General features: G+C 38.3%; 1 protein-coding gene across 4 annotated transcripts in view; it reads left to right on the top strand.

Annotated features, from left to right (window-relative positions):
- The window catches only part of SEC24B (SEC24 homolog B, COPII coat complex component), a 96216-nt gene that overhangs the window by 35846 nt on the left and 37366 nt on the right, over positions 1 to 23004 (top strand). Inside the window, exons 4-10 of one of the 4 annotated variants that reach the window (XM_075066205.1) lie at positions 8224 to 8328; positions 14171 to 14251; positions 15552 to 15727; positions 16994 to 17175; positions 19297 to 19399; positions 21256 to 21382; positions 22002 to 22111. In XM_075066205.1, the coding sequence (XP_074922306.1) occupies positions 8224 to 8328; positions 14171 to 14251; positions 15552 to 15727; positions 16994 to 17175; positions 19297 to 19399; positions 21256 to 21382; positions 22002 to 22111 (884 nt within the window). Of the gene's footprint in view, positions 1 to 8223; positions 8329 to 14170; positions 14252 to 15551; positions 15728 to 16990; positions 17176 to 19296; positions 19400 to 21255; positions 21383 to 22001; positions 22112 to 23004 lie in introns of all 4 variants that reach the window. The other 3 variants (XM_075066208.1, XM_075066207.1, XM_075066206.1) reach the window with 3 other exon arrangements.

Genomic DNA, 23004 nt, shown 5'->3' with positions numbered 1-23004 from the left:
CTATCTACACAATATACATAGACATAAAATGTAAAAACTTAAATATCTTAGAAACAGTAGCCAATCAGTTGTTTTGTCATATTTGAATTCAGCACATCAAAATACATAATAAATACCACATTTTATCTCTGAAGCAGACGACTTCTCAAAAATTGTAGACCAGTGTATGTGGTGAGTCCTTGTTAGATTGGGGATACCTCTGGCTGATGAAAAAACAAGGGCCCTCTGCTAAGCTGACCTATTTAGGAGCGGGATAGATAAACAGACTGGTGTTCCTCCAGTGTATCCTGTGGGAATCTAGATATGTTTGGGATTGATTATCAAGGCTATAGTGCTAAGGAAGCTGCAATCTGTTATTGGGCACCTTAACTTTGTATGCTGAGCGGTGGCCACAGGGTCATTTGGGGCATTTTGCACCAGACTGTCAGCTGCCATTGGGAATATCAAAGCCCAACCATTGTATAAGCTTAATGAAGAGGTGAAGGAGGATTTGGGGACTTGGGAACAGTTTCTGAATCATTTTAATGGAGTGTCTTTTTGAAGGGAGGAACGGATTATAGAGGCACAGTTATAGATCATTCGCTCTTACTTTTGATCAACGTGAATAACTTGGTACTCAGCACCACGGTAAAGCCCCTGCTTTACTCTCTGCTGTAGATGACCTGCCGGTGCCGTCTTCTCTCAGTGCAGATGTGAAAGGCTAATGCCAAAGACCGCCTGGGAATGCATGTCCTCTGATGTCTGCAGGCACGTCAGCAGTATACCATGACAATGTATTCAGTCATAGCTGGTTCTCACCAACCCATCAAAATTACAACCTGGAATGTTACAACGCTTCACAGGTGTGGTTATCAGGTCACTGTCTCATGTGGACCGTCTTGACATACCAATCTCAGGCCTAACGAAAGCAAGGCTGATAGATCGCGGATGCCACAAGGTGGAAGATTCATTACTTCTGTATTCCAGCAGCCTCAACCATTTACAAGGGGTAGCATTACTACTTCGAGGCAAAGCCAAGTCCTTCTTTATAACCTGGATGCCTGGGTCTTCTCTGCTACTTATTGCACATCTTAAACATTGGCACGGTCACCTCGCTATCATAGTAGTCTATGCGCTGACGGAGAAATCTGCTGATTCAGTCAAAGTCCTTTTCTATGATCAATTGGAATTTCTAGTACACACCGTCCCTCCACCTGACAATTTCGTGATTTCGGGCAACCTAAATGCAGGTACTGGCTACCTGCGAATTGGGCTTGAACAGGTCATTGGCCATTACAGTTCAGGTACACTCAACTATAAGCTGCTTTCTCACCTTCTGCGCTTCTCAGAATCTTTTGATTCTTGGGTCATGGTTCAAGCGGCAATGCATACACCAGATGTCATGGATCTCTCACAATGGCATCAATCAGAAGGAGCTGGACCACATCATCACACGTGACAGGTGTCTCTTCAACTTCTGTAGAGTATATCGTGGTGCAGATTGTTCTGCGAGAACAGATCACCACCCAGTGGTTGACTGCATGGCTTTGATGCTCTGACAAGCGAGTAAGCCCTCTGCAATGAGGAAAAAGTTTGACATTGCTGCACTTCTCTGTGGGTCAGGTTTAGCCAACAGGTTTTATATCAACGTCAGAAATAGATTCCCGGCTCTAGCTGACTTGCCAGATGACGTTGAGGTTGCCTGGTCTCTGTTCACTTCCATCCTCCTCCAATCTGCCCAGCAGACGATTGGCTATTAGGCACCTAGCATACTGACCATGGTTATCAAAGGAGGCCTTCCGGAGAGTTACATTGAAGGCCACATTCCATCAGTGTGGTGATAAGCACACTTGTACTCAGGTGAAGTGAAAGTTCGACACCCTGGCACTCTGGGATCTTGAGGCATATTATATATAACCAAGTGGCAGATGATGATGAATTTGGCTTAGCAGATGAACTGGCATTCCGTGTGATCTGCAGCCTCAGTGGTCTAGAGGTAGTTACAATGAAAGGCATCTTGAACAACAGCCTAGGCCATCCAAGTAATTTGGATGACATCCTTTCTCACTGGGTGGAACATTATCATTGTGCCCTGATCACTCTCCAGCTGCCGCTTGTTCAGAGCTAGATGTTTTGGCAGCCACTGTGGTTTCAGATCCAGATACTTGTACTGATGCACCAACGTTGGATGAAGTGTGCCATCCGTTAACTGAAAACGGACACTCAGCCAACACTGATGGCATTCTCCGAGAGCTGCTAAAATGTGCTAATGACTCTGTAGCGGAATCACTTCTGGTGTGGAGAACTGGAACCTTGCCAACTGCCTGGAAGCACGGTATTGTGATCTCATTTCATAAGGGCAAGAGACCACACAGTGAGTGTCAGAGCTACAGCCCAATCACCTTGTTGTCCATGCCAGGGAAGGTGTTTGTGCATGTTCTGCTGGCGCATTTGGAGCCCCTGCTACATCAGACGCTTTGCCCCCAATGCTCAGGCTTTACAGGGGACAGGTTCAATTAGACATCATTTTGGTCCTCTGCTTGTTATCGGAGATACATGATGAGTTCAAGAGGCCCCTATGTGTAGCGTATGTCAGTCTTAAGGCTTCATTTGATTCAGTTGACCAAGTCACACTATTAAAGGCCTTAAAGGAGGTAGGTTTCCAAAACGCTCTGCTGGACTTGATTAGCAAGCTGCATAATAGAACCACTGCCCATGTATATTTGGGGAATTGGATGTTGGCACCTTTTAAATCAGTATCTGGTGTCAGGCAGGGCTGTGTCTTGGCCCCTGCACTCTTTCATTTGTCGGGCAGTGGATTTTGTAATACAGTATTCTATCAGGTCCATAGGCATTAAGACTGGTGATCTCTCACTCCCAGAGCTTGACTATGCCAATGACGACGTTCTTCTAGTAGAGAGCCCCGACAGGTTTTGTGAGGCACTCCAGCAAGTGGAGGAGGAGTTGGCTAAGGTTGGCCTCCATGTTTTGTGGTCAAAGACAAAGCTGTAAAAACTAGGACCAAGTCCACTATGACTCCAATTTCTTTGAATAATGAAACTGTTGAAACAGGCCCCAGCTTTTGCTATTTGGGGTCTATACTCACCAGTTCGTTCCAACTCTCACATGGAGATTCTCCATCAGATGGGTATCACAGCATCTGCCATGGGGCATTTACAATGAGTATGGACTCAACATCAGCTCAGCATGACAATCCAGTTTAAGATCTATTTGAGCTGTATCCTTTCGATGCTGTTATGTGGTTGTGTCAAGGTTTTTTCCCCCACTTTGAACTTTAGGGTACAAAAAGTGGGGACCTGCATGAACACTTTTAAGCTTAATTACTAGCTTAAATCTGGTATGCTGCCACCAGCCAGAAGTTAGTGTCTGGCACACTCTTTCCCTGTTCCCCAAAACCTTCCCTGGGAACTCACGACCCAAACCCCTTGGGTCTTAAAACAAGGAGAAATTAACCATCCCCCTCCTTTTTCCCCCCAGACTTTCTTCTCCCTGGTTGCCTTGAGAGGGCTTCACACCAATCCAAACTCACTTGGATCTTAAAACAAGCGAGGAATTAACACATCCCCTCTTCTTCCCTCCACCAATCCCTGTGAGTTCATGACCTCAATCCCTTGGATTTTGAACAAAGGAAAATCAACTCATGTGTCTCTAAAAAGAAAACTTTTAATTAAAGAAAGAAAAGCTAAAAAATTATCTCGGTAGAATCAGGATGGAAATGCTTTTACAGGGTACTTCAGATCATATAGACCAGAGGGCCCCCCACCCTTTCGCCTTAGATCGAAGTTACAGCAAACAGATGTAAAAATCCTTCCAGCAAAAAGACACATTTACAAGTTAAGAAAACAAACATAAGACTAATCTGCCTTGCCTGGCTATAACTTACAATTTTGAAACATGAAAGACTGATTCAGAAAGATTGGGAAAGCCTGGGTGTACAACTGGTCCCTCTTAGCCCCAGGAGCGAACAACGAACAAAAAAAAGAAAAAAGCACAAACAAAGACTTCCCTCCACCAAGATTTGAAAGTATCTTGTCCCCCTATTGGTCCTCCAGTCAGGTGTCAGCCAGGTTTACTGAGCTTCTTAACCCTTTACAGATAAGAGACATTAACCCGTAACCATCTGTTTATGACAGGTTGCGAAACAGGGCACTGTGTGGCTCAGACTGGGCAAAGCTGGAGGCTTTCCACACAAAATGCCAACATTATATATTGGGCATAAAGTGGAATAACTTAAATTGTAATACAGATGTTTACGGTCGCTCCAGTCTACAGATTACTGGGGCTGTTGTCCTCAGACTGTCTTACACTTTTTGGACTTGTCACAAGAACGCCACAAGACATTCCCGTGACTACTGTTCTCGAATGGCTTATAACATCTGGGATAAAATTCCACTGACTGGGGTGTGTCGGTGGCCCAGAGGCAGACCCCCTGTTACATCAGTTCATCAAGTCTGTTCCGATGTTGGACTCTCAGGCTGTCAAGCCCTTACAGTTGCACATGAATGGACCAAATAGTGAATAATCAGTACAGCTAACTGTTCCACTAAATGTTGAAGAAGAAGAAGAATAAGAATTATAGATTCATTCAGATGCATCAGGAGGAATAAGTTTGGAGGAATTCTATTGAGGTGGGTGGTGTGCCCAGAAGGGCCCTCAGATTGGATACAGAAATATGTAGTAAAGAATATAACGTTCCTGGAATTCTTTCCCATTTTGGTAGCTATAAAGTGTTTGGGGAACAGATTTTGCAAACAAAAGTGCATTTTTGGAGTGACAGCATGCAATGATGCATATTCTCAATCGCCAGTCCTTCTGATTACCTAAGGCTCTGAAGTTGGAAAGAGCTTTTGTACTACAGTCTTTAAATCTTGACATATAGTTTTCTGCCAGACCTGTTCCCAGGATCAATAATGAAATAGCCGATGCATTGTCATGATTTCAGGTGGATGAATTTCAGGACCTGGCATCTTGACCCAACAAGGAGCCAGAATGGATACCAATAGCATTCTGAAATCTTGGCGTATGATGGAGTAGTACAGAGATTGGTAGCACTACAGCCGTTTAGGGCTGATGGCAAGAGTTTAACAATTTTGTGCAATTTCAGAAGAGGGGGAGGGCTTGGCAATGATATGCCTTATTCTGGAAGATCAGAAACTTCAGTACATTGTGTCTGGCAACCTGTGGGCTGGCATCTCTGGTCCCTTCTCATGCCTTACATTTGCCAGTAGAATAAGGGGTTACCCAGATCCGTGTAGTGGGTTCTTAGTTTGGAGCTTTTTAGTAGCGTAGCCTCAAGACATGGGACCCAGAGAGGATTGCTGTGGTCCAATCGCTGTTCAGAAGCTTGGGGATTTAGTGCAAGTTCTCACCCAAATATGCAGAAGTAGACAGGAGTCAGCCTTGTTCAACACTGCATTCCTTGTAGTTTTTTGGAACTTTTAGAATGAGTGAGCTAGCACTTGGGTCAGCGAGGGATACTTTTGAAATGGGCTTTGAAGTGGAGGAATTTACACTGGGAGGTACAATCAGTTAACTTGACCCTGAGGATATTGAAAACCATATGGGGATGAGGTGAGTCCATCATACTACAGGAGGGGAGTGAGGCCAGAATTTGCCCATTAAGGAGTTAAATAGAGAAGTGACCGATTGGAGAGGGGCCCCTCTTTATTCTTGGTGATGGAAGGCCCCTCGCAACATACCAACTTGTTAGTTTTCAGAAAAGGGCTTTTAGAGTTCACATGACTGGTGCATAATTTGGTCCCCACTCATTCCAGAGCAATGACATTCAAATGCTTATGGAACATATGTGAGACCCAAGGTAGAGAATCTGAACTAATTTTACTGTTTTCAATTTCAGAATCATGCAAATGGACCAAACAAACAGTAGTGTGGATCTGTAGGTACAATAGTGTATACTGGATGCACAAGTGGGCTTTCAGATCATCTGGCAGTTCACATCTGTGTCTAGGTAGGGTGGTAGTTCTGAGCTAATGTGGATGATAGAGCATGCTATGGGAACAGTTGATGCCCCTTATACACTCTTTGGCCGCCAAGGAGCAGAAACTGATTGCAGTTATTGTTCTCTTCGTTGAAAACTATTTGTGAAGGTGTAAGGGAGTTGAATTGATGCTCAGAGTTAAGGGTAATGTGGTGCAGATCCAGGAGTTTTTCCCTGGATTGACAATTATTTGGTCTCATATGTTGCAACATAGGATATAGAAGGGGGCCATGAATCCTCCTTGGGTCAGTATAATGGGTAGGTATGTGAATTGGGAAGTGGCTAAATTCATATGTAACCAAGGGAGTTTGATAATTTCTCATTGGGACATATCTTAGTGGCACCTGAATTATTCAGGGAAAATTGAGTACACCTGTTTCGCTAATATTAAAGGAGGAATCATTCAATATCTAGGAGCCTGTCAGGGACAGGGTGGGAGGAGGTAGCCAAGCATATGTGTACTCATTATGTAAGGGATATGGTTATTGGATCAAATGGATTGGAAAAGGATTTGAAGGGAAGCATGAAGGGGCTCCTAAGTCTGCTACAGTGTGGAGCTGACCACCCTTTTTTTTTTTTTTTCCTGTTCCCCCTTAAAGCTGATACAGCAGGGAGTGGCCCTCCCTCCTTTCATAGCCCCATTTTATCTCATATGAGGGGAGAATGGTGGGGGTCCAGCAGCAGGATGGCTGGAAGCAGGTTGGACATTAGGTGGAAATGATTAGGGAAATGCCTGCATTGTACTACTTTTTGCCAGGTACTTGAAAATATTTTAAGTGAATAAAATTGCGGCCTAATTAAACCATATCCATAGCCTCCTGTCTTTCTTCTGGTATGGCTGGAAAATGTTCTGGTGTTCTCTTTGGTTTCTTATTTCCCTCTTCCATTGGCTCGGTAGCTGCTCTTCAAATTGTCCCCACTGAGTTTTATTAAGTATAATTTAAATACTCCTGATTTGTTCATTTGAGCCTTTCTTTTTAAAGCAGAATGATGTGATGGCTAGATTTTGTATTTTAATAAAATACATGTTAATATGGCTCACTGTATAACTGTTAAAACAGTTTGAGTTAGTAATTGAATGTTGTTACATATACACATCATTGTATGTATACATGAATGCCAAGGTGTATATGATTTATCTACAACAATTTTATGGTAATAATAGAATGTTAAATATATTGTCATGTCTAATATATGGTATACTAGTCTAGTATAAATTCAGGACTTCTATTAAAAAAAACAACACAGAACTCTTCAAAACTTTGGAAGTATCTGAGTTAATTTTTTTAAAGCATCGTAGTCCATTGGGCTGCCAAGAAGAAAACTATGGTAAGTTGCATCTATAAAATCAACAGATGTTCAGGATTTTGAGTACTTGAGTAGTTTGTCAAGTCAGTAGTTCTGCACACACTAAGTGTCAACTGATCAGTACTTAACATCGCTTTACATCACATCTTTACACAATATATGTATCTAGTGCCTTGTGTATTGTTTATATTTGTGTATAGTGTCTATTGTACTAAATTGTTACAGTTTGTAGAATGTTCTGTGGTGATGTTCCTGGGTGCTCAGTGCTTTTGAAAATCAGGCCATGTATTTAGGTGCCTAGTATGGCCTTATGAGCCTAGCTTTTAGGCCCTCATTTTTGACAATCTTGACCAAGTCGACCGGCACAGTAGTGCTAACACTTATTAAAGTGGCATATCTTGTTTAAAGTGCATAGTTAAGAGTGTGATGGGAAACACGGAAGGGTGGAAGATGTGTACCCTTATACAGTGAGGCAGTGATATATTTCATTGCTCTTCTTGCTAAACTGCAAAATACTAAAGAATTCGGATGATTCGTTTTTAAAAGGGCAAGTTTGCCAAGCAACCATATTCTTTCTTTGTCCAGAGGAAAAATGTTTAATTTTATATATTTACATATATATATACACGCACGCGCACGTATATAATATATTCATTCTTATATGTATACCTTTCTACTAGTTTTCCTTAGGCACTACTAATGCTGAACCAAACTAGTTCACTAAAAAGCTGCTTCTGCTAAACTACTTAGAGAGATGATCTAGCTCTCTTAGGCTATTAATAAACTTTCATCACTTGCATGTTAGGATGTTCTCTGGAATGCCTGATTTCTCTCACTTTCAATGCAATGATTTGTGACTTTTGTTTCTCATCTTTCCTGTCTGTTTGACTCTTGTGTTTGTGCTTTCCACTTCACAGGCATGCAGTATGGTGGATATATTAATAATCAAGCTAGCTCTGCACCAGCTCCCTTGTCATCAAGTTCAGATGATGAGGAAGAGGATGAGGAGGATGAGGAAGCAGGTCTGCTTTAGCTTTACACCAGTATATTGCTTTTTTTCTACCCAAGTTTTGTATTCATATTTCCACCTCCTTGAATTATTAAAATTAAACATTTAAACCCAAAAGTAGTTGCAAGTCTTCAGACAACTAGCAAGCTAAGGGAAAATTTACAACTCTTATATGAATGTGGTAGTTAAAAATGGAGTGTAGTAATTGGCAATTGTTCAGTACAATGTGTTTTTCCTCTGAGGTAACATGCATCTTTGTATTTTATAGTGTAAAGGTTGCACTTTACAAGGCTGTTTTAATTTCAGTATGCTAACTTTCAGCAAACTTGTAATATTCTAATGGAATGTATTTGGATGTAGAGTTTTTGGATGATTGGTTTAGCTTTGTTATGGCTATATATGTAGATATTTTACCACCTATGATAGTTAAATTTATCAATTATTTTTTGATATTTCTCCTTCTAAGTATAGGAAACATTGTAAATACTGTAATAAAGGAAAATATGTTGTAATGTGGTAAATATTATTTTTAAGGCAATAACTGTATATGGAACCCATCCTCTAGTACTCTCCAGTATCAGGAAAACAAGTCTGTTTTCGTTTCGGAGACAGGGAAAGGAAAATAGTAAAACTCCTGATGTACTCTGTCTGGTGACTTAAGCTCAAGATTATCCTCTCTCTCCTTTTCTGATATGCCAGTGAGCAGTATGATATCACCAATGCCTCGTGGCATGGCTTTTGGGAGGATAGTCTTTATAAAGAGAAATATAGATCTCTGAGAAAGTGATTGCCATGTTTCTGTTGGCCCACAAGTAGGCCATCTCATCTCCACGTCTATTGCAAAATGATAGACCTTCAGAATTTGGCACACTTCAAGAAAGTTCTGCCCCTCTCCACTCAACCTTTGTTGTGATATTTCATTTCCTTTTAAAAAAAAAAAAAAAAGAGAGAGAGAGATAACAGAGTATTGGTTTTGTGCAGTTTCATAATGGAGCCTTAATTATGTGTAATAGAGTATTTGTCCACAGGCCCTTACCTGAAAGTATTTAGGGTGGCAGATAAAGTGAGACCAAAGCTGTCCTCCCTTTTTCTTATGGGGTCTTAACCCTGCTTGTCTTTATGGACTATTTCTCCCAAACCCTTGTGAATAATTTAGAGCGGTCACTTACTTTGAAAACTGTTTTTTACTTATGGCAGTTTGGGTAGGATTGTTGGGAGTTTCAGGCTTTTCACTGCAAGGATCCGTGTCTGTTTTTTATCAGAATGGTTTAGTTTCAAAACTAGTTCAAAGTTTTCTGATAGTTTCTCAGGTCACTATTTATTTTTCTTGCTCTGCATGAACCCTAAAAGAGAAGTAGATCTACAGCCTTGATGGTGAGGAGAGTGTTAAATATCTCCTTTAAGAGAGCCCTCTTGAGAGAGTGAGATATGTAACCATTGATTCATCCTACTGGTAATCATATGCAACTTCTTGTATGGTTTACTACTAAGTGTGCTGTTGGTTTTGAGGATTATTGGGAAGTCCTACTGTTAAAAGCTGAAGAGGCTCCAGACTCAATTTATGCTTATTTCATAAGGACATTCACTTCTTTGGGGGTATAGAGAATGGTTACTTCTCTGAAACAATGTGCAGGAGCCACACTGGAAGCATGTTTCTATGCTTTTACCAGTTGTCATAGCCTTTACGTACTGCTCCTGCAAGTGCCTCTTTTGAAAAATGTGTTCAGCAGGCTGTTAGTCATGAAAGTTTTACTTAGCTGTTGTATGCTGTGTAGAAGTTTTATTTTCTGCAGTGATTTAGAAGGATATTTTGAGAATAATTTCTTGTCTCTGATTTGTTTGCTTGTGTCTTACACCGGCTCATGTATCCTACCCATTGAGTTCAGTTGGAGGATGCTCTTTCATTGAAGGTTTTTTGTTCAGAAAGCATTTAACTGAACATCAAGACGTGTTCCTTGAGAGTTCTCTTAACAAAAAGGCATACCTACAGTAACATTTCCCTCACTCCTCCAAAGAAAAATATTGGTTTTGCAATCCCATGTATTAAAAAAAAGACTAATTGTTAGCATTTTGCAGAGGCCAGAAATCTATTTCTGAATGAAATTAAATTAATCTGTTTAATCTTCAGAGTTTTTGAAAATTAAAATTGAATAAAATTAGAATTCAGGTTTGTTGGTGAATGATCTTAAATGAAATATTTATCCTGCTTAATTTTAAATTGTTTATCCCTATCTTATTTTATAAATCTGAGGAATATTTTCTGCTAAATTGTTCTTTATAACAGTTGTTCTCTATGTAATCTGATTCTCTAGTTTGTTACCTACTTAGAAGTGGTGCTGAAGAAAGGTGGTAAAATATGTATAATTATGTTACTAGCATGATCAGTTTTTTAACCAATAATATTTTTACATTGGTCATTAGATGTTCATTGTGAATTTTTTGTCAAGATTAAGAGGATAAATTTAGACGTTTACTCTCACAAATAGCACTACTTAACTCTAGGCTCACTGCTTTTGTTGACTTCAGTGGGAACAGAATTGGACCCTCTATCACAGGGGTACTCAATTTGGGGATAAGGACCTCTCAGGAGTCATGAGTTTATTACATGGGGTCACGTGCGGTCAGCCTCCACCCAAACCCTTGCATCCAGCATTTATAATAGTGTTAAATATATAAGAAAGTGTTCTTATTTTATAAGGGAGGGTTGCACTCAGAGGCTTGCTAAGTGGAGGGGGTCACCAGTACAAAAGTTTGAGAACTACTGCTCTATCACTTCAAGCAGAATAATACCATTAAAGTCTTGGCAACGAAATGTCACTTTTTTTTGCTTAGACTAGATATTGCATGTAGAGGACTTTTAATAGTAGGTCTGTTTCTTAGATTTCACTGTATTGAACTAATGAGTCAGAGGTACAAAATAGATACTTCCTTGTGCAACAAGTATACCACTACAGTGGTAGAAATCTGGTTACAAAAGTGTCTCAAATTCCAGCTGCAGTGATTGCAGAACAAACCACAGAACCCGATGGCAACATTACAGTTTATGGTATCAACGACATTTTGTGTATATTGTACTGATGGTTATCTTGTACACTGGTATTCGAGTCACTTAGTACATGATACTGGAAGAGTCAGTAATGTGGAGGGAACTCTGATACTAATATGTAAGGTATACAAAGAAATGAATACTGTTATAATCCTGATTCAGCGAGATAAGTGACTAAATTTAAGCATGTGAGGATTCCTACTGAAGTCAAATAAATATGTAAGTACCTCGCTGAATCAGAGCCCAGTCATAGGTTGAATCAGAGCCCAGTCATAGTCATATCAGTAAAATGCAACATGTCAGAATAATAGTATGGAGTAGTGCAATCAACAAAATATGCCTTGCAATGAGGGGAAAAAATCCGTAGACCTCCTCAGAATTATCAGTATATGTTGGCACTCCGATTAATTTTTCAGAGAGTAGGGACAGTACATAAAAGATCTTCAGGGCGATGGAGTCAGACGTTTCTTATAGGATAGGAGGAGTCATATTCTTCTTTTCATCATATTAGACTTATTAGAGAACCGTTACACAGAAAACCTGAGATGTTTCTCTCCAACTATAATCCTCTTTCATACTGTATCTTTCTCCTAGAGTTGGCCTGGAGAACTTTTGTAGAAGAAACCAAAAATAATTCAGATTTAATTACATTTTTAACATGACACTGGAAAAACAAAAGTTAACATTTGTGCTTCCAAGCTGCCATTCATCTCTCAAAGATCTTCACATTATTCTTTGGAGATATGTACTTTGACTTCATTGTATTCATTAAATATATATATTAATTTCTGCATCATAGCTATTGATTTTTTGCCAGTACTACCTAATTAGAGTGCTACATCTTGAGATATATATTTTTCATGCTTAATTTTAGCATGAAATTTTGCATAGTAGTCAGTTTTTGCTATGCATTCATTAAAGTGAAGCTTTGAAGCGTCTGCTTTATTCTGCCATATAGTCTGATCATTACATAGTAACATATTAATGAATGACTAGTGCAAACTGATTTGATATCTGATTGATAGTGTGGATTGATACAATAAATTGTATGGAATCTAATTTACTATTGAATAAATGAGAAATATTTTCTGCAGCTAGCCTGTGACATCAGAACATTCACAAAACTTGACCTACCTTAAATGATTATAATTGGGTAGTAGTGTCCTCTTAGAGTGTGTGTGCCTACCATATTTTATTGGACTTGGAAGTAATCTCCCCTTTTGGCTTTTAATTAGTGTTGATTAACCAAATTTACAGAAGCTATGGTGCTGCTGAATAAACAAGAACTTTGTTTGCTTCAGCTCCTAGGATTTTTCATCTAATTGGGGGAAAAAAGAGAAAACTTGGTAGGGAAAGAAATGTTATTTTTCAAGCTCATGAGTGACTATAACAAAGGAAGGTGTTTACTAAGTTCACAAGTTTATTTTTAATTAACACTGTACTTTAAAACAGATTTTAAAGAGGCAAGTAAAACTTTGTTCCTAAGAGTAACTGATTTTTAATGTTGAGTTTAAGCCTTGTTTTGCACCCTAGTTAAAAACTTCATAGAAATAGTTATAATTGAAATGCTAAAGTAATCATTATAATAGTGGTGTCTCCATTTTCTAGTAATGTTGTCTCTCACATGCATTTCACTCTGCTCTTATGCATGGAACACTTTCCCCATTCCAGTTTGCTAAGCTAGCATGCTCTCTCCATTAATGTCTTTCTGAAACCCACTTTGGCTTCACTAGGAAGGATGAGTTGTAGTAGCTGGTAACCTTGAGACAGCAGTGAAGGAATCTCTTAAGGCCTTCCATGCTGTGTCTCTCATCCACAAAAATTGTATGTAGCTTTGTTCTGTCTGAACTCTTACATGTACTATTTTCTTTGTGTTGCATTTTATGACTTGTAGTTCAGATACCAGATTTCAGAGGCCAAAATTATCCGTTTGTGTTTTTGTTTCTAAGGAGCAAGCATACAAAGTCTTTCTACTCTGCTGTCCCATTCTTGTGGCAAATGTATGTGAAACTGCAGTAACAAACGCTTTTAAAACATTTTCTTATTTTTATTTAACGTATTACAATCCAGATAGTCAGTTAAATAGAGAATAAGTATGTGGCACTAGGAAGAATTAATTATGCATCAGTCGTCTACGCAATTTAAAAATATTACTCTTTACCTGACTTATTTTATTAGTGTGTTTAGGTATGCCTTTTGTCTACACCAGATTTTCCTCTGTTACGGGTAGGGCAGAGAACTTTAATAAGCAATATTCAGTAGAGTGTATTAGAGCTTTTGCATTTAACAATAAAACAAGCCACTCTTTATTACAACAGCATATGAAAGAAGGGACGTTGGAAAATTTCAAATGAAAAGATTACTTCAAAATACTCTATCCAGCACTCTCAACTTAGGCAAAACTCCCTTTGGAAGTCGCCCATGATATGAGAGTGCTGAATGCTGCCATTGAGGCAGTATAAATAGAAATGCTTTAAATTACCTGAATTCTTTTAGATTAAAAAGAATTTATAAATGGTTGTCTACAAACCTCTTTGAAATAAGAAATAATTTTAATTTTATTTTTGTCCTTATCCATTTGTTGCTTTTTCCATATTTTCTGAATACCAAATTGGCTATATTTAGGTATGATCTTTGTGTTTTCCAATAGTAATAACTTTGTTGGATTCTTAGTACAATATTTTTCCTGTATCTCTCTAACAGTTTCTTAATAGAAGTTTAAGAAACAATGTTCTCTGAAGACCTGTTCTCATGGAAGTTTGCCATTCCTTAAAGCAAATCTTTGTTTTATTTTTGTATTTATTTTTAGCTATTGACAGCTCCTCCACTACTAGCAGTGCCTCTCCTGTTATCAACAATTATGATGCTCTTGAAGGAGGTGGATATCCAGGTGAGCTTTTTGCTGCATGTTAATTCTGAATTGTTGTTGTTAATGTATAACAAAACAAAGTTACTTTTATAATATACAGTTCTAGTTTTTCAGGTTGTTCCTTTTAAAAAACATCACCCATTTCCTCTTACTCTAGATTCCCTGTAATCTCATCATGGATTCCTGTTTATCCTTAATGCCTCCCTTTCAATCATCAGCAATGAGATATCCATTAAATTATAAATTCAGCTGTCTTGTTATTACAAAACATTTATATAGCACTATAGAGTTGAGTAGCATTTTACTCATGTCAGCTTTGATTCTTTCCTGTGGGCACCCCCTGCTTGAGAGAATTTACCTTTTAGGCGTGGGATGAGGGTGCCAGGTTTAAATTTCCCAGCAACCATCCCCAGAGTCTCTGGCCTTGTCAACTTTCCTGGCTTGCACAGGCCAACTCTTTCCCCTTAGAGAGGTTGTTGCAGGTGACTTGCACTACCATGCCTCTACTCCAGGCAGACCTTCTAGCCTCTATTCACCCTGGCGGTAGATGATAGTTTAAGGTGTATTGTTCCACATGTTAAAGTTGCTGAGCTGTTGTGCCAGTTTCAAAACTACTGTTTTTTCCCCTCTGAGAGCTCTTGAGACATCTCAGTCCATAATCAGTATGCTGTGCTTCTGTTTCTTGTCCAGTCTACCTCTCCTTACCACTTTGTAACAAATTATCTGAATAGTAGCTGCGTGCTACAAATAACTCAGCCTTTTAAAACAGTTAGGCCATATTCTGTCCTTGAATACATGTGTGGGGCTTACATTGACTTCAACAGAAATCCCATGTACACCCTTGAAGACAGAATTAGCCTCTTAGTAAAATTTAGAAATCTCATCATCGGTGATTGAGAGGCTACAGATCAATAGGTCTTGGTGCAGTTTGCAGGGCAGGGGAGATATGAGAGCATGAGCAGTCTTGGAGAAGAAAATGTAATTAAGGGGATTTTATTTTTTATATTTTTGCAATTTATTTACTCTTACCTTTCTATTAAAAAGGGGAAACTATAAAATGACATTATGAAGTTCCAGTTGCTTAGTAGATCAAATGCATTTAATTAAATGCAGAGGAGAGTTAGAAGACTGTGCTCCCCAGTGTATTGCCCCAGGTGCTAACAGTGAGAGAAACTTTTTTTCTGCTGTTTTACAATAACCATTTGGTCAATGCAGAGAAATTTTTGGATTGTTTCTTTATAATTAACAAAAGCATTATTCTCATGATCAGCTGCTGTATTTTGCTTCTTGTTGTATATAATATTTGTTTTCCCTATCCTAGAAACAAATTCTGCAACAAGTAGTCCAGCTCCTACTCCTCAGACATCAAGGATGCCTAAGCCCTTTGGTTACGGATACCCAACTCTTCAACCTGGATACCAGAATGCAACGCCATCTACTTCTGCTATGCAGCCCAGTAATCCAGGGCACCATTCTGGGTTTCAGCAATATCCTCAAGTGAGATTTTTAATTGAGAAATTATTTGATGTTTCTTTTCAATCCTTTTATAAAGCTTATAGTGATGTGCCTTTGACATAGTTCCCTATAGTCTCTTTTAAAAATGAGTAGTTTTAAATGTGAGAACTGTAAATATCAAGCAAGTCTGAATATTGATGTAGTAGCACTAACTTCAGAATAATGAATGAGATGGCTACTTGAATTATTGAGGAGAGGACCAACAAATTTCAGTAGCCCATTGCAATTACTTGTTAACTTTTGGGGGGGGGGGGAATACTTTTTAAATTTAATATTTTAAGCTTTTATTAAATTGTTGTTTTTGAAGGAGAACAGAAACTGAAGATTTGTTATAGTTAAATATTCAGTAAAGAGGAGGACCAGTAACAATATACAATCCAAAATTCCCATTGATCTGTGTACAGTAGTACTAGATGACAGTATACCCAAAAGACAGTACTTTTTCACTTTGGGGAATGCAGTTAGTATAAGCAAAAATTCTTCTAAAGGAAAAGGAAAGCATAGCTCTGTTTAATCTAATGTTTCCCTTTCTGTGCTTGGTTCATAGTCTTAACCCCTCCATAGTTTATTAATAAAAAACAATTGGGCGTTCACCTGGAAACTAAGATTAGAGCCAGAGGGATATTTTTAAAAGCTGTTTTACAACCTTCTTTGTGATAATACTGCAGTTCGTTGACTTCAGGCAGTTATGGGTAATGAAATTGAAGCATTTTTGAATTTTAAAGAATCATATTCGATTAGGTTTTTGTTTTAAATTGAGAGAGCTTTTACAAATACTTATTTAAAATAATCTTTCTAAATGCTACAGGAACAAGGGAATGGACAATGTAGTCTGGGGTTTACCCCTGATCGGAGAGAGAAAATAGAATGTATAGCCTGTTTTTCTGGTTTGGCAAAAGAAAAAAGTGACCTCTTTTCTTATAATATCGGAGCTGATTTACCTCTAGGTTTCTTTAGACAATGTTGAATAAGAGTGTCTTGAAAATGAGGATTATGCACCTCCTGTAAAATTATCTTCTATGCTGTAGACTGAATGTTATTCAAAGAAGTATATGCTAAGATTCTGCGAAGTGTTGTCCGCTTGTGTAACCCTTTTAAGATTACAAGTCTCTTCTTGTCAGCAAAGCGTTATTAGCTACTGCTATATGTTCCTTAAAGGTGATCTGAAAGAATAGTGTAATGAATTAAGATTATGTTCATTAAACATGTAGTATAACTGTTTTGCAATGCTTTTTTTTTTTCCAGCAGTATCCTGGTGTGAACCAGTTATCATCCACCTTAGGAGGATTAAGTCTACAGCACTCTCAGCAGCCAGAAAGCTTGAGACCAGTAAACCTTACACAAGAAAGGAATATTCTTCCTGTTTCTCCAGTTCTTGCTCCTGTGCCTAATTTGAATTCAGACCTTAGAAAATTAAATTGCAGTCCAGAGTAGGTATACTGTTTTCAATTTTGGATATATTAGACATCGCATTTTTCTGTGACATTTCATAATTTAGTTAAGAATAATGATAAAAAAAATTTATAAGGGATGAAATTGAACGCAGTATTCTTCTTTCACTGGTCAACCAGTGTAGTCTGTTTCCTCTGGAGAGAAGAGGTGAAGTCCTCTTCACTTCTGTGTGAACACTGAAGCTGTTTCTAATTTACATCTCCTGCCATCAATGGCTACTATTCTTAGGGCAACTGGATGAGACCTTTTTAGAGTCTACTAATAGTGTTGCTTTATGTTTGGGGAGGTCCCTGTTGAGTAACTTATGGTATTCCTTTCTGCTGGAACAACATACTGTTCTCACCTCAGGGCCCTGGCATTCTTAAATCGAGAACATTTTATAAACTAGCTATTGAAACAATCTTCACGCAACTTACCATAATAAGACTAGGCAGCATTTTAGTTCCAACTCTATCACTGATATGCTTTTGACATTGAGCAAATCACTTAACCTCTATTTGCCTCATTTTACTCATTGATAAAATCTATTTACCATCGTTTGTGGTGGTCACACAGACAAACTGAGATCATATGCAAAAGCAATAAATTTATAAAAATCAAAAATACTCAGTTTCTGATATATTTTTTTAAGTGTGGAATTTTCAAAAGCACCCAGCGTTTGTCTAACTGCTTGCGGTAAAGTCATTGGCAGTTTTACCATTGCCATCAGTGGGAGCAGAGTTCAGCCAATGATGAGATCTAAAAAATCCCTTCTCACTGTATGTGACTAGTGATCGGTGTCAACACTGGAAGATCTGTTATTAAAATATAACCCCATAATCTTAAAGCTGAGCAAAAGCCTAAGGAAAGAGATATGCTTTACACTGTGCCGTAACAGCCCAACAGATTTAGTCTCTGGGAGACCAGTGGAGGAAACAAGTTTCAAATCGAACTTCCTTATGGTGAGAATGTCTTGGGATTCAAATCAAGGGACTACAAGGGAAAGGATCCCAACTGATTTCAGCTGCGATGGTAGCACTTTAGAAGAGAGGCAGTCTTTCAAGTAGCCAGGACTCAGAACATGACTGACTTTATATTTCAGTCTAAGTATGTTGGCTTGCAGCTAAACAAATAGGAACCTACGGTCATGCAATCTTTGGAAATTTTATATAGTATTGCATTGCCTGTCACTAGCATGCAGCTTTTGAAGGATGTACCAGGCATACTGCAATAATCCAGCCATTTGTGTGTTAGTAGTAGAGACGACGTGATTATTATGATTAAACATTTAAATTGTAGTAGTGTATAAAGGCCTCAAGTAAGTTGGGACCCATTGTGCCAGGCACATGCAAACAAAGAAAGAGTCTCTCCTCCAAAAAGCATAGCTGCAATGCTGAAAGAAGCTTTAATCTAGTAGATAAATTTGGGTCAGCTTGGTGGTCTAACGGCAACGTACTGTTTTGTGAGCAGGAGGGAAATGAGAGTGGGTCATATTCAGTCCTATGCCTGGAGCACTTTGGAGGCAGTACTCCTATTCTGGACTTGTTATGTGTGTCTGGAGCTATTCCCCTTTGGTTACTATATTGAGTGGCATTAATAAGTTTTTAAGAAGTCTCATCCGTTCCACGTCCATCAGAGAAGAGGATGACTCATAACAATTCTTTGTGGGAGGGAAACATTGAGATCCTCCTATATTCCCTCTCACATTAAAATAACTTTTCAACAACTAGCAAGTACAATTTTCCTTTAGTGAGTTCTGAGATCAGGAAATATTTATCATGAATGAAAATACCATCTCAAAGTTTAAATTACTTTGGGTACTAGACCTCCCCCCATTGTTTGTTCTTTTTTAAAACTCAATAATAGTTCCAATGTGCATTTCCTGTTGAAATGCAATACTTTCAGCTTTTCATTTTGTGCCGCACTTATAGTTAAATATTATTCTCTCTGGAGGAGACTTTTGCTGTTTTAGGCGATGGTTTCTGTTTATTTTGAAACTAGGTTTAGTAATATTTAAAATTTAACGACTCTTTGAATTGCAGAGAATATAGTTGCATGCTAATACAACATGTGTATTCAAGTTTGCTTTGCGAGCTAATTTTTGTATGATTTCTTTCCAGTTCATTTCGATGTACGCTGACAAATATTCCACAGACTCAGGCTTTGCTAAACAAAGCTAAACTTCCCTTGGGTTTGCTGCTGCATCCTTTCAGAGACCTAACGGTAAAATTTAAATTTTTTTTATTTTGAATATCTTCTCAGAGTGCTTTGCTTTTTACTGTATGGTACTTTCTTATCTTGTCTAAGCCTTATTGAGGAGTAAGTAATAGCAGGAAGTGTGGAACTATTTTCAAGTAGAATTTCTATTCAACTTGTCTGTTCGGGTGTTTGTTCTTTGATACAGTCAAATTTTGTTTGTTTCAAAATTCTATCTTAAATGTAACATGATGAACTGATTCAGTTACTGTAAGATAAAAATTATGGCTGTAAATCTTTCATCCTTTTTTTTAAATGAAATGTAGCATCTAATAAGCCGAACAAGGTTGTTAGAGAAACTACACAAATTGCAACAATTAAGGCTTTTTACGTACCTTAGTGTGGTTGGAGTGGTTCAGGCAAAATTTTCTTTGTTTGTTTTTATTTAAAGCTTCATCAGAGTGAACAACTTACCTTGGTATTTTTTAAATGTCATGTCTCGTGCTCTATGCCTGCATACATTGATTGTTCTTCTTAATTTAATAGCTATTCGAAGTTTTGCCTCTTGACTTCTTAATTTATAAAGTGAAACTTGAACTAAAGGGAGAGATCTGAAAGATTCCATCCCTTCCAGGAATCTCTTTTCAACGAGCACAACTGATCAGATTCTGGGGAAGCAGGGCAGGGAGCAGCTCCTCCTATTTCTTTGGTTATTTTACAGTATTCAGCACTAAAATTTTAGAGTAATTTGCATATCCATTTGTCCATCTAGCCTGTTTGTTCATGATATTCCTGAGGAAGACAGGGAGAATTGCTGAAGTAGTGGTCATCTGACTTTCCTCTCTGGAGGGAATGGAATCTTTCAAATTGCTCTGTCCATATCCACAGAGGACCTCCTTAGTAGATGAGGATCAGAAGTCCAGAGGAGTCTATTCCTCATTAACTGCAAGAATGACTGCTGCTGTTGCAGAATGGAATACGGTTTTAGATTAGTCCAAGGAGAGGAGTTAAATAACAGATAGGCAATGCTCAAATAACAGAAAAAGATGGTCTCTTGTTCTAACAATGCTGTTGCAAAAGTGCTAGCTGTTTCATTTCATCCACCCTCTCTAAACAGGTTCAAAAATACATAATACACTATACAAGTAAACAACTGTATTCCTCCTTTGAAATTGAATCTAATTTCTACAGATACTATGTTAAAAATACATCTGTGCTTGAGAAAGTGTGCACACACATTAAGCAGCTCTTGTCCTTATTAACTTCTTATGAAAACCTATGGCTCTCTCTGTATTAAGTGCTATTGCTTATACATAAAAAAGCATGAAGCTATACCACATGGGTATTCGCTTGTCTTGGGTATTCTTTCAGGCACAAGATCCAACTGCTAGTGTCCTCATGATGTACAAGTATTTCTGCATAATTTAAGCAATAACACTGTTGAAGTTATCTAGAATTACAATAAAATGATTGCGGATCTGACCCTTGTAGTCATGGGGATCTATCAGATTCCTTTTATCCAATTAAATATACTAATGTCCATTATCGGACCAGATTCTTCTCTCCAACATTTTGTAGACAAGTATAACACAATCAACTTCAATGAAATTACTCATGATTTACACTGGTATATGGGAGATCAAATTCTGGTTCAGTCAAAATAATACTTTACTATGTCTTCCTATTGTAAAGAGAGAATGTTTGTAAAGGTATGAATATTGCACTTTATATAAATGAGCTAAAAGGACTAAGTGGGAGACAAGATTAACAGAATATTTTGGTTTTATGAAGCTTTCAGAGATTGAGATATTGCATAATCCTGTTCTCTAAAAATTTTACTAGGATCGTCTTTGCTACAGCTTTTCAATTATTATACTTTTTAGCAATTACCTGTAATAACATCAAGCACCATTGTGAGGTGCAGATCCTGCAGGACATATATCAACCCTTTTGTTTCCTTCATTGACCAAAGGAGGTGGAAATGCAACTTATGCTATCGAGTTAATGATGGTAAGTTTTATTATGAAGGTAAGTAGCTGGTTTCTTTCAGCTACCTAACGTATTTAAAATTCTTGCATTTGTATCAACAACTGAGATGTCTTTCACCTAGAATATCTGGGATTTTTAATATCTAATTCATTTTCAGAAGCACCTATATTTTTCCCAAGTGAAGGCTACCGTGCAACATGTCAGGAGCCTGAGAGGACCATATCAGATTGGATGACCTGAGCTATATAATTCAGAAGCAGTTTTCTCCACTGACTGCTAGCATAATACACAGTCAAGTCAAGTTCATAAGTAACAGCAGTCAAAGATAAAGACCAGTTTCATAAATACAGTGCACGTTGAGACATGTCATTGTAGGGCACTGAAAGCACAGAGTTTACATGTACTTTGTTGTCCATAAAATAGACATTCTTGTCTCTGATTCTTTAACTTGATGTTTAGGTTTCACAACACTGATTGTTTTCTTATTTACATACTTTTAAAATGTTTATAGTCGAATTGCTGCTTTTTGTAATTAAAATACATATAATGCAATTAACGTTATGTTGAATGTTGCTAATAGGCACAAAATCTGTGTATCTGTCACAGAATAATTTACTTTGGATTCACAATTTTTGTTTAGTTCCTGAAGAATTTATGTATAACCCATTGACACGATCCTATGGGGAGCCTCATAAACGGCCAGAGGTCCAAAATTCTACAGTGGAGTTCATTGCTTCTTCAGACTACATGGTAAAAATATATATTTTTGAGTATGTGAATTTAATACTAGTGCAAGATTCTAGAGTGATAACCCTGTTTACCACTAAAAAGCGTATACATCACTCGCATTTCAAACTTCCTCACAGTGCCCTACCAGTGTGCCTCAGTTGTCACTTGGAGGGATCCTTAGGATTGAAAGACCAATTGTCTCAGTTCCCATTTGAATCTCTCTCTGCCAAAACTGACAGTAAAGGTGTCAATTAATTCCAGTTGTGATGTGGGCACCTATACACTACTTTGCCAAAGACCATCAAACTCATTCTGTGACTGGGAATGCTACAGCAGTCTCTGACTTTCTCCTTTCCTTTGGAAAGATGGGCAGGACCAATGATTGATCAGACAGAAGAATGTTGGCATCTTCCAAAGAACTCCTTTTCATTCCCCAGATTGATTCCTGCCTCTCACAAAATTAACAGCTAGAAAGCAACCTATAGCCAGTTCAGTATGGAAATGGGACCTGAAAATCTTTCTGATAAGAGAATACCTAGCTTTCATGCATCCTACAATAGCATTTTGGGCTCCATCAACCATTTTGCTGACCAGCACTCGGCTGGAAAGTGAGAATTCCTTTGCAGCCTGAGGTAGGTTCTAATAGTGCAACATGTGGAAGCAGCCCACTCAGCCAGCAGCAGTACAGGCAGAATGATAGTGCTTTGTGCAAAGAAGAGAGTGTTTCTAAGAGGGTGATATGAAATATTTAGGTGTTGAGGACAGTAATCTATAGGAGTGACTCTGTGATGCCAGCTTCACAAGCTAGGAAGTGTAAGCACTCATCAGGTAAAAGCCACTCCAGAAGAGATGATCTATTAAATACAGACCTAGATCTGGGATTTAAAAGGGAGGGAGTTGCTCATTTTTTAAAT

The sequence above is a fragment of the Chelonoidis abingdonii genome, chromosome 5, assembly GCF_003597395.2.
Source record: "Chelonoidis abingdonii isolate Lonesome George chromosome 5, CheloAbing_2.0, whole genome shotgun sequence".
NCBI lineage: Eukaryota > Metazoa > Chordata > Testudines > Testudinidae > Chelonoidis > Chelonoidis abingdonii.
Note: the sequence above shows the minus strand (reverse complement) of the source record. Positions and strands in the feature narration are given on the sequence as shown.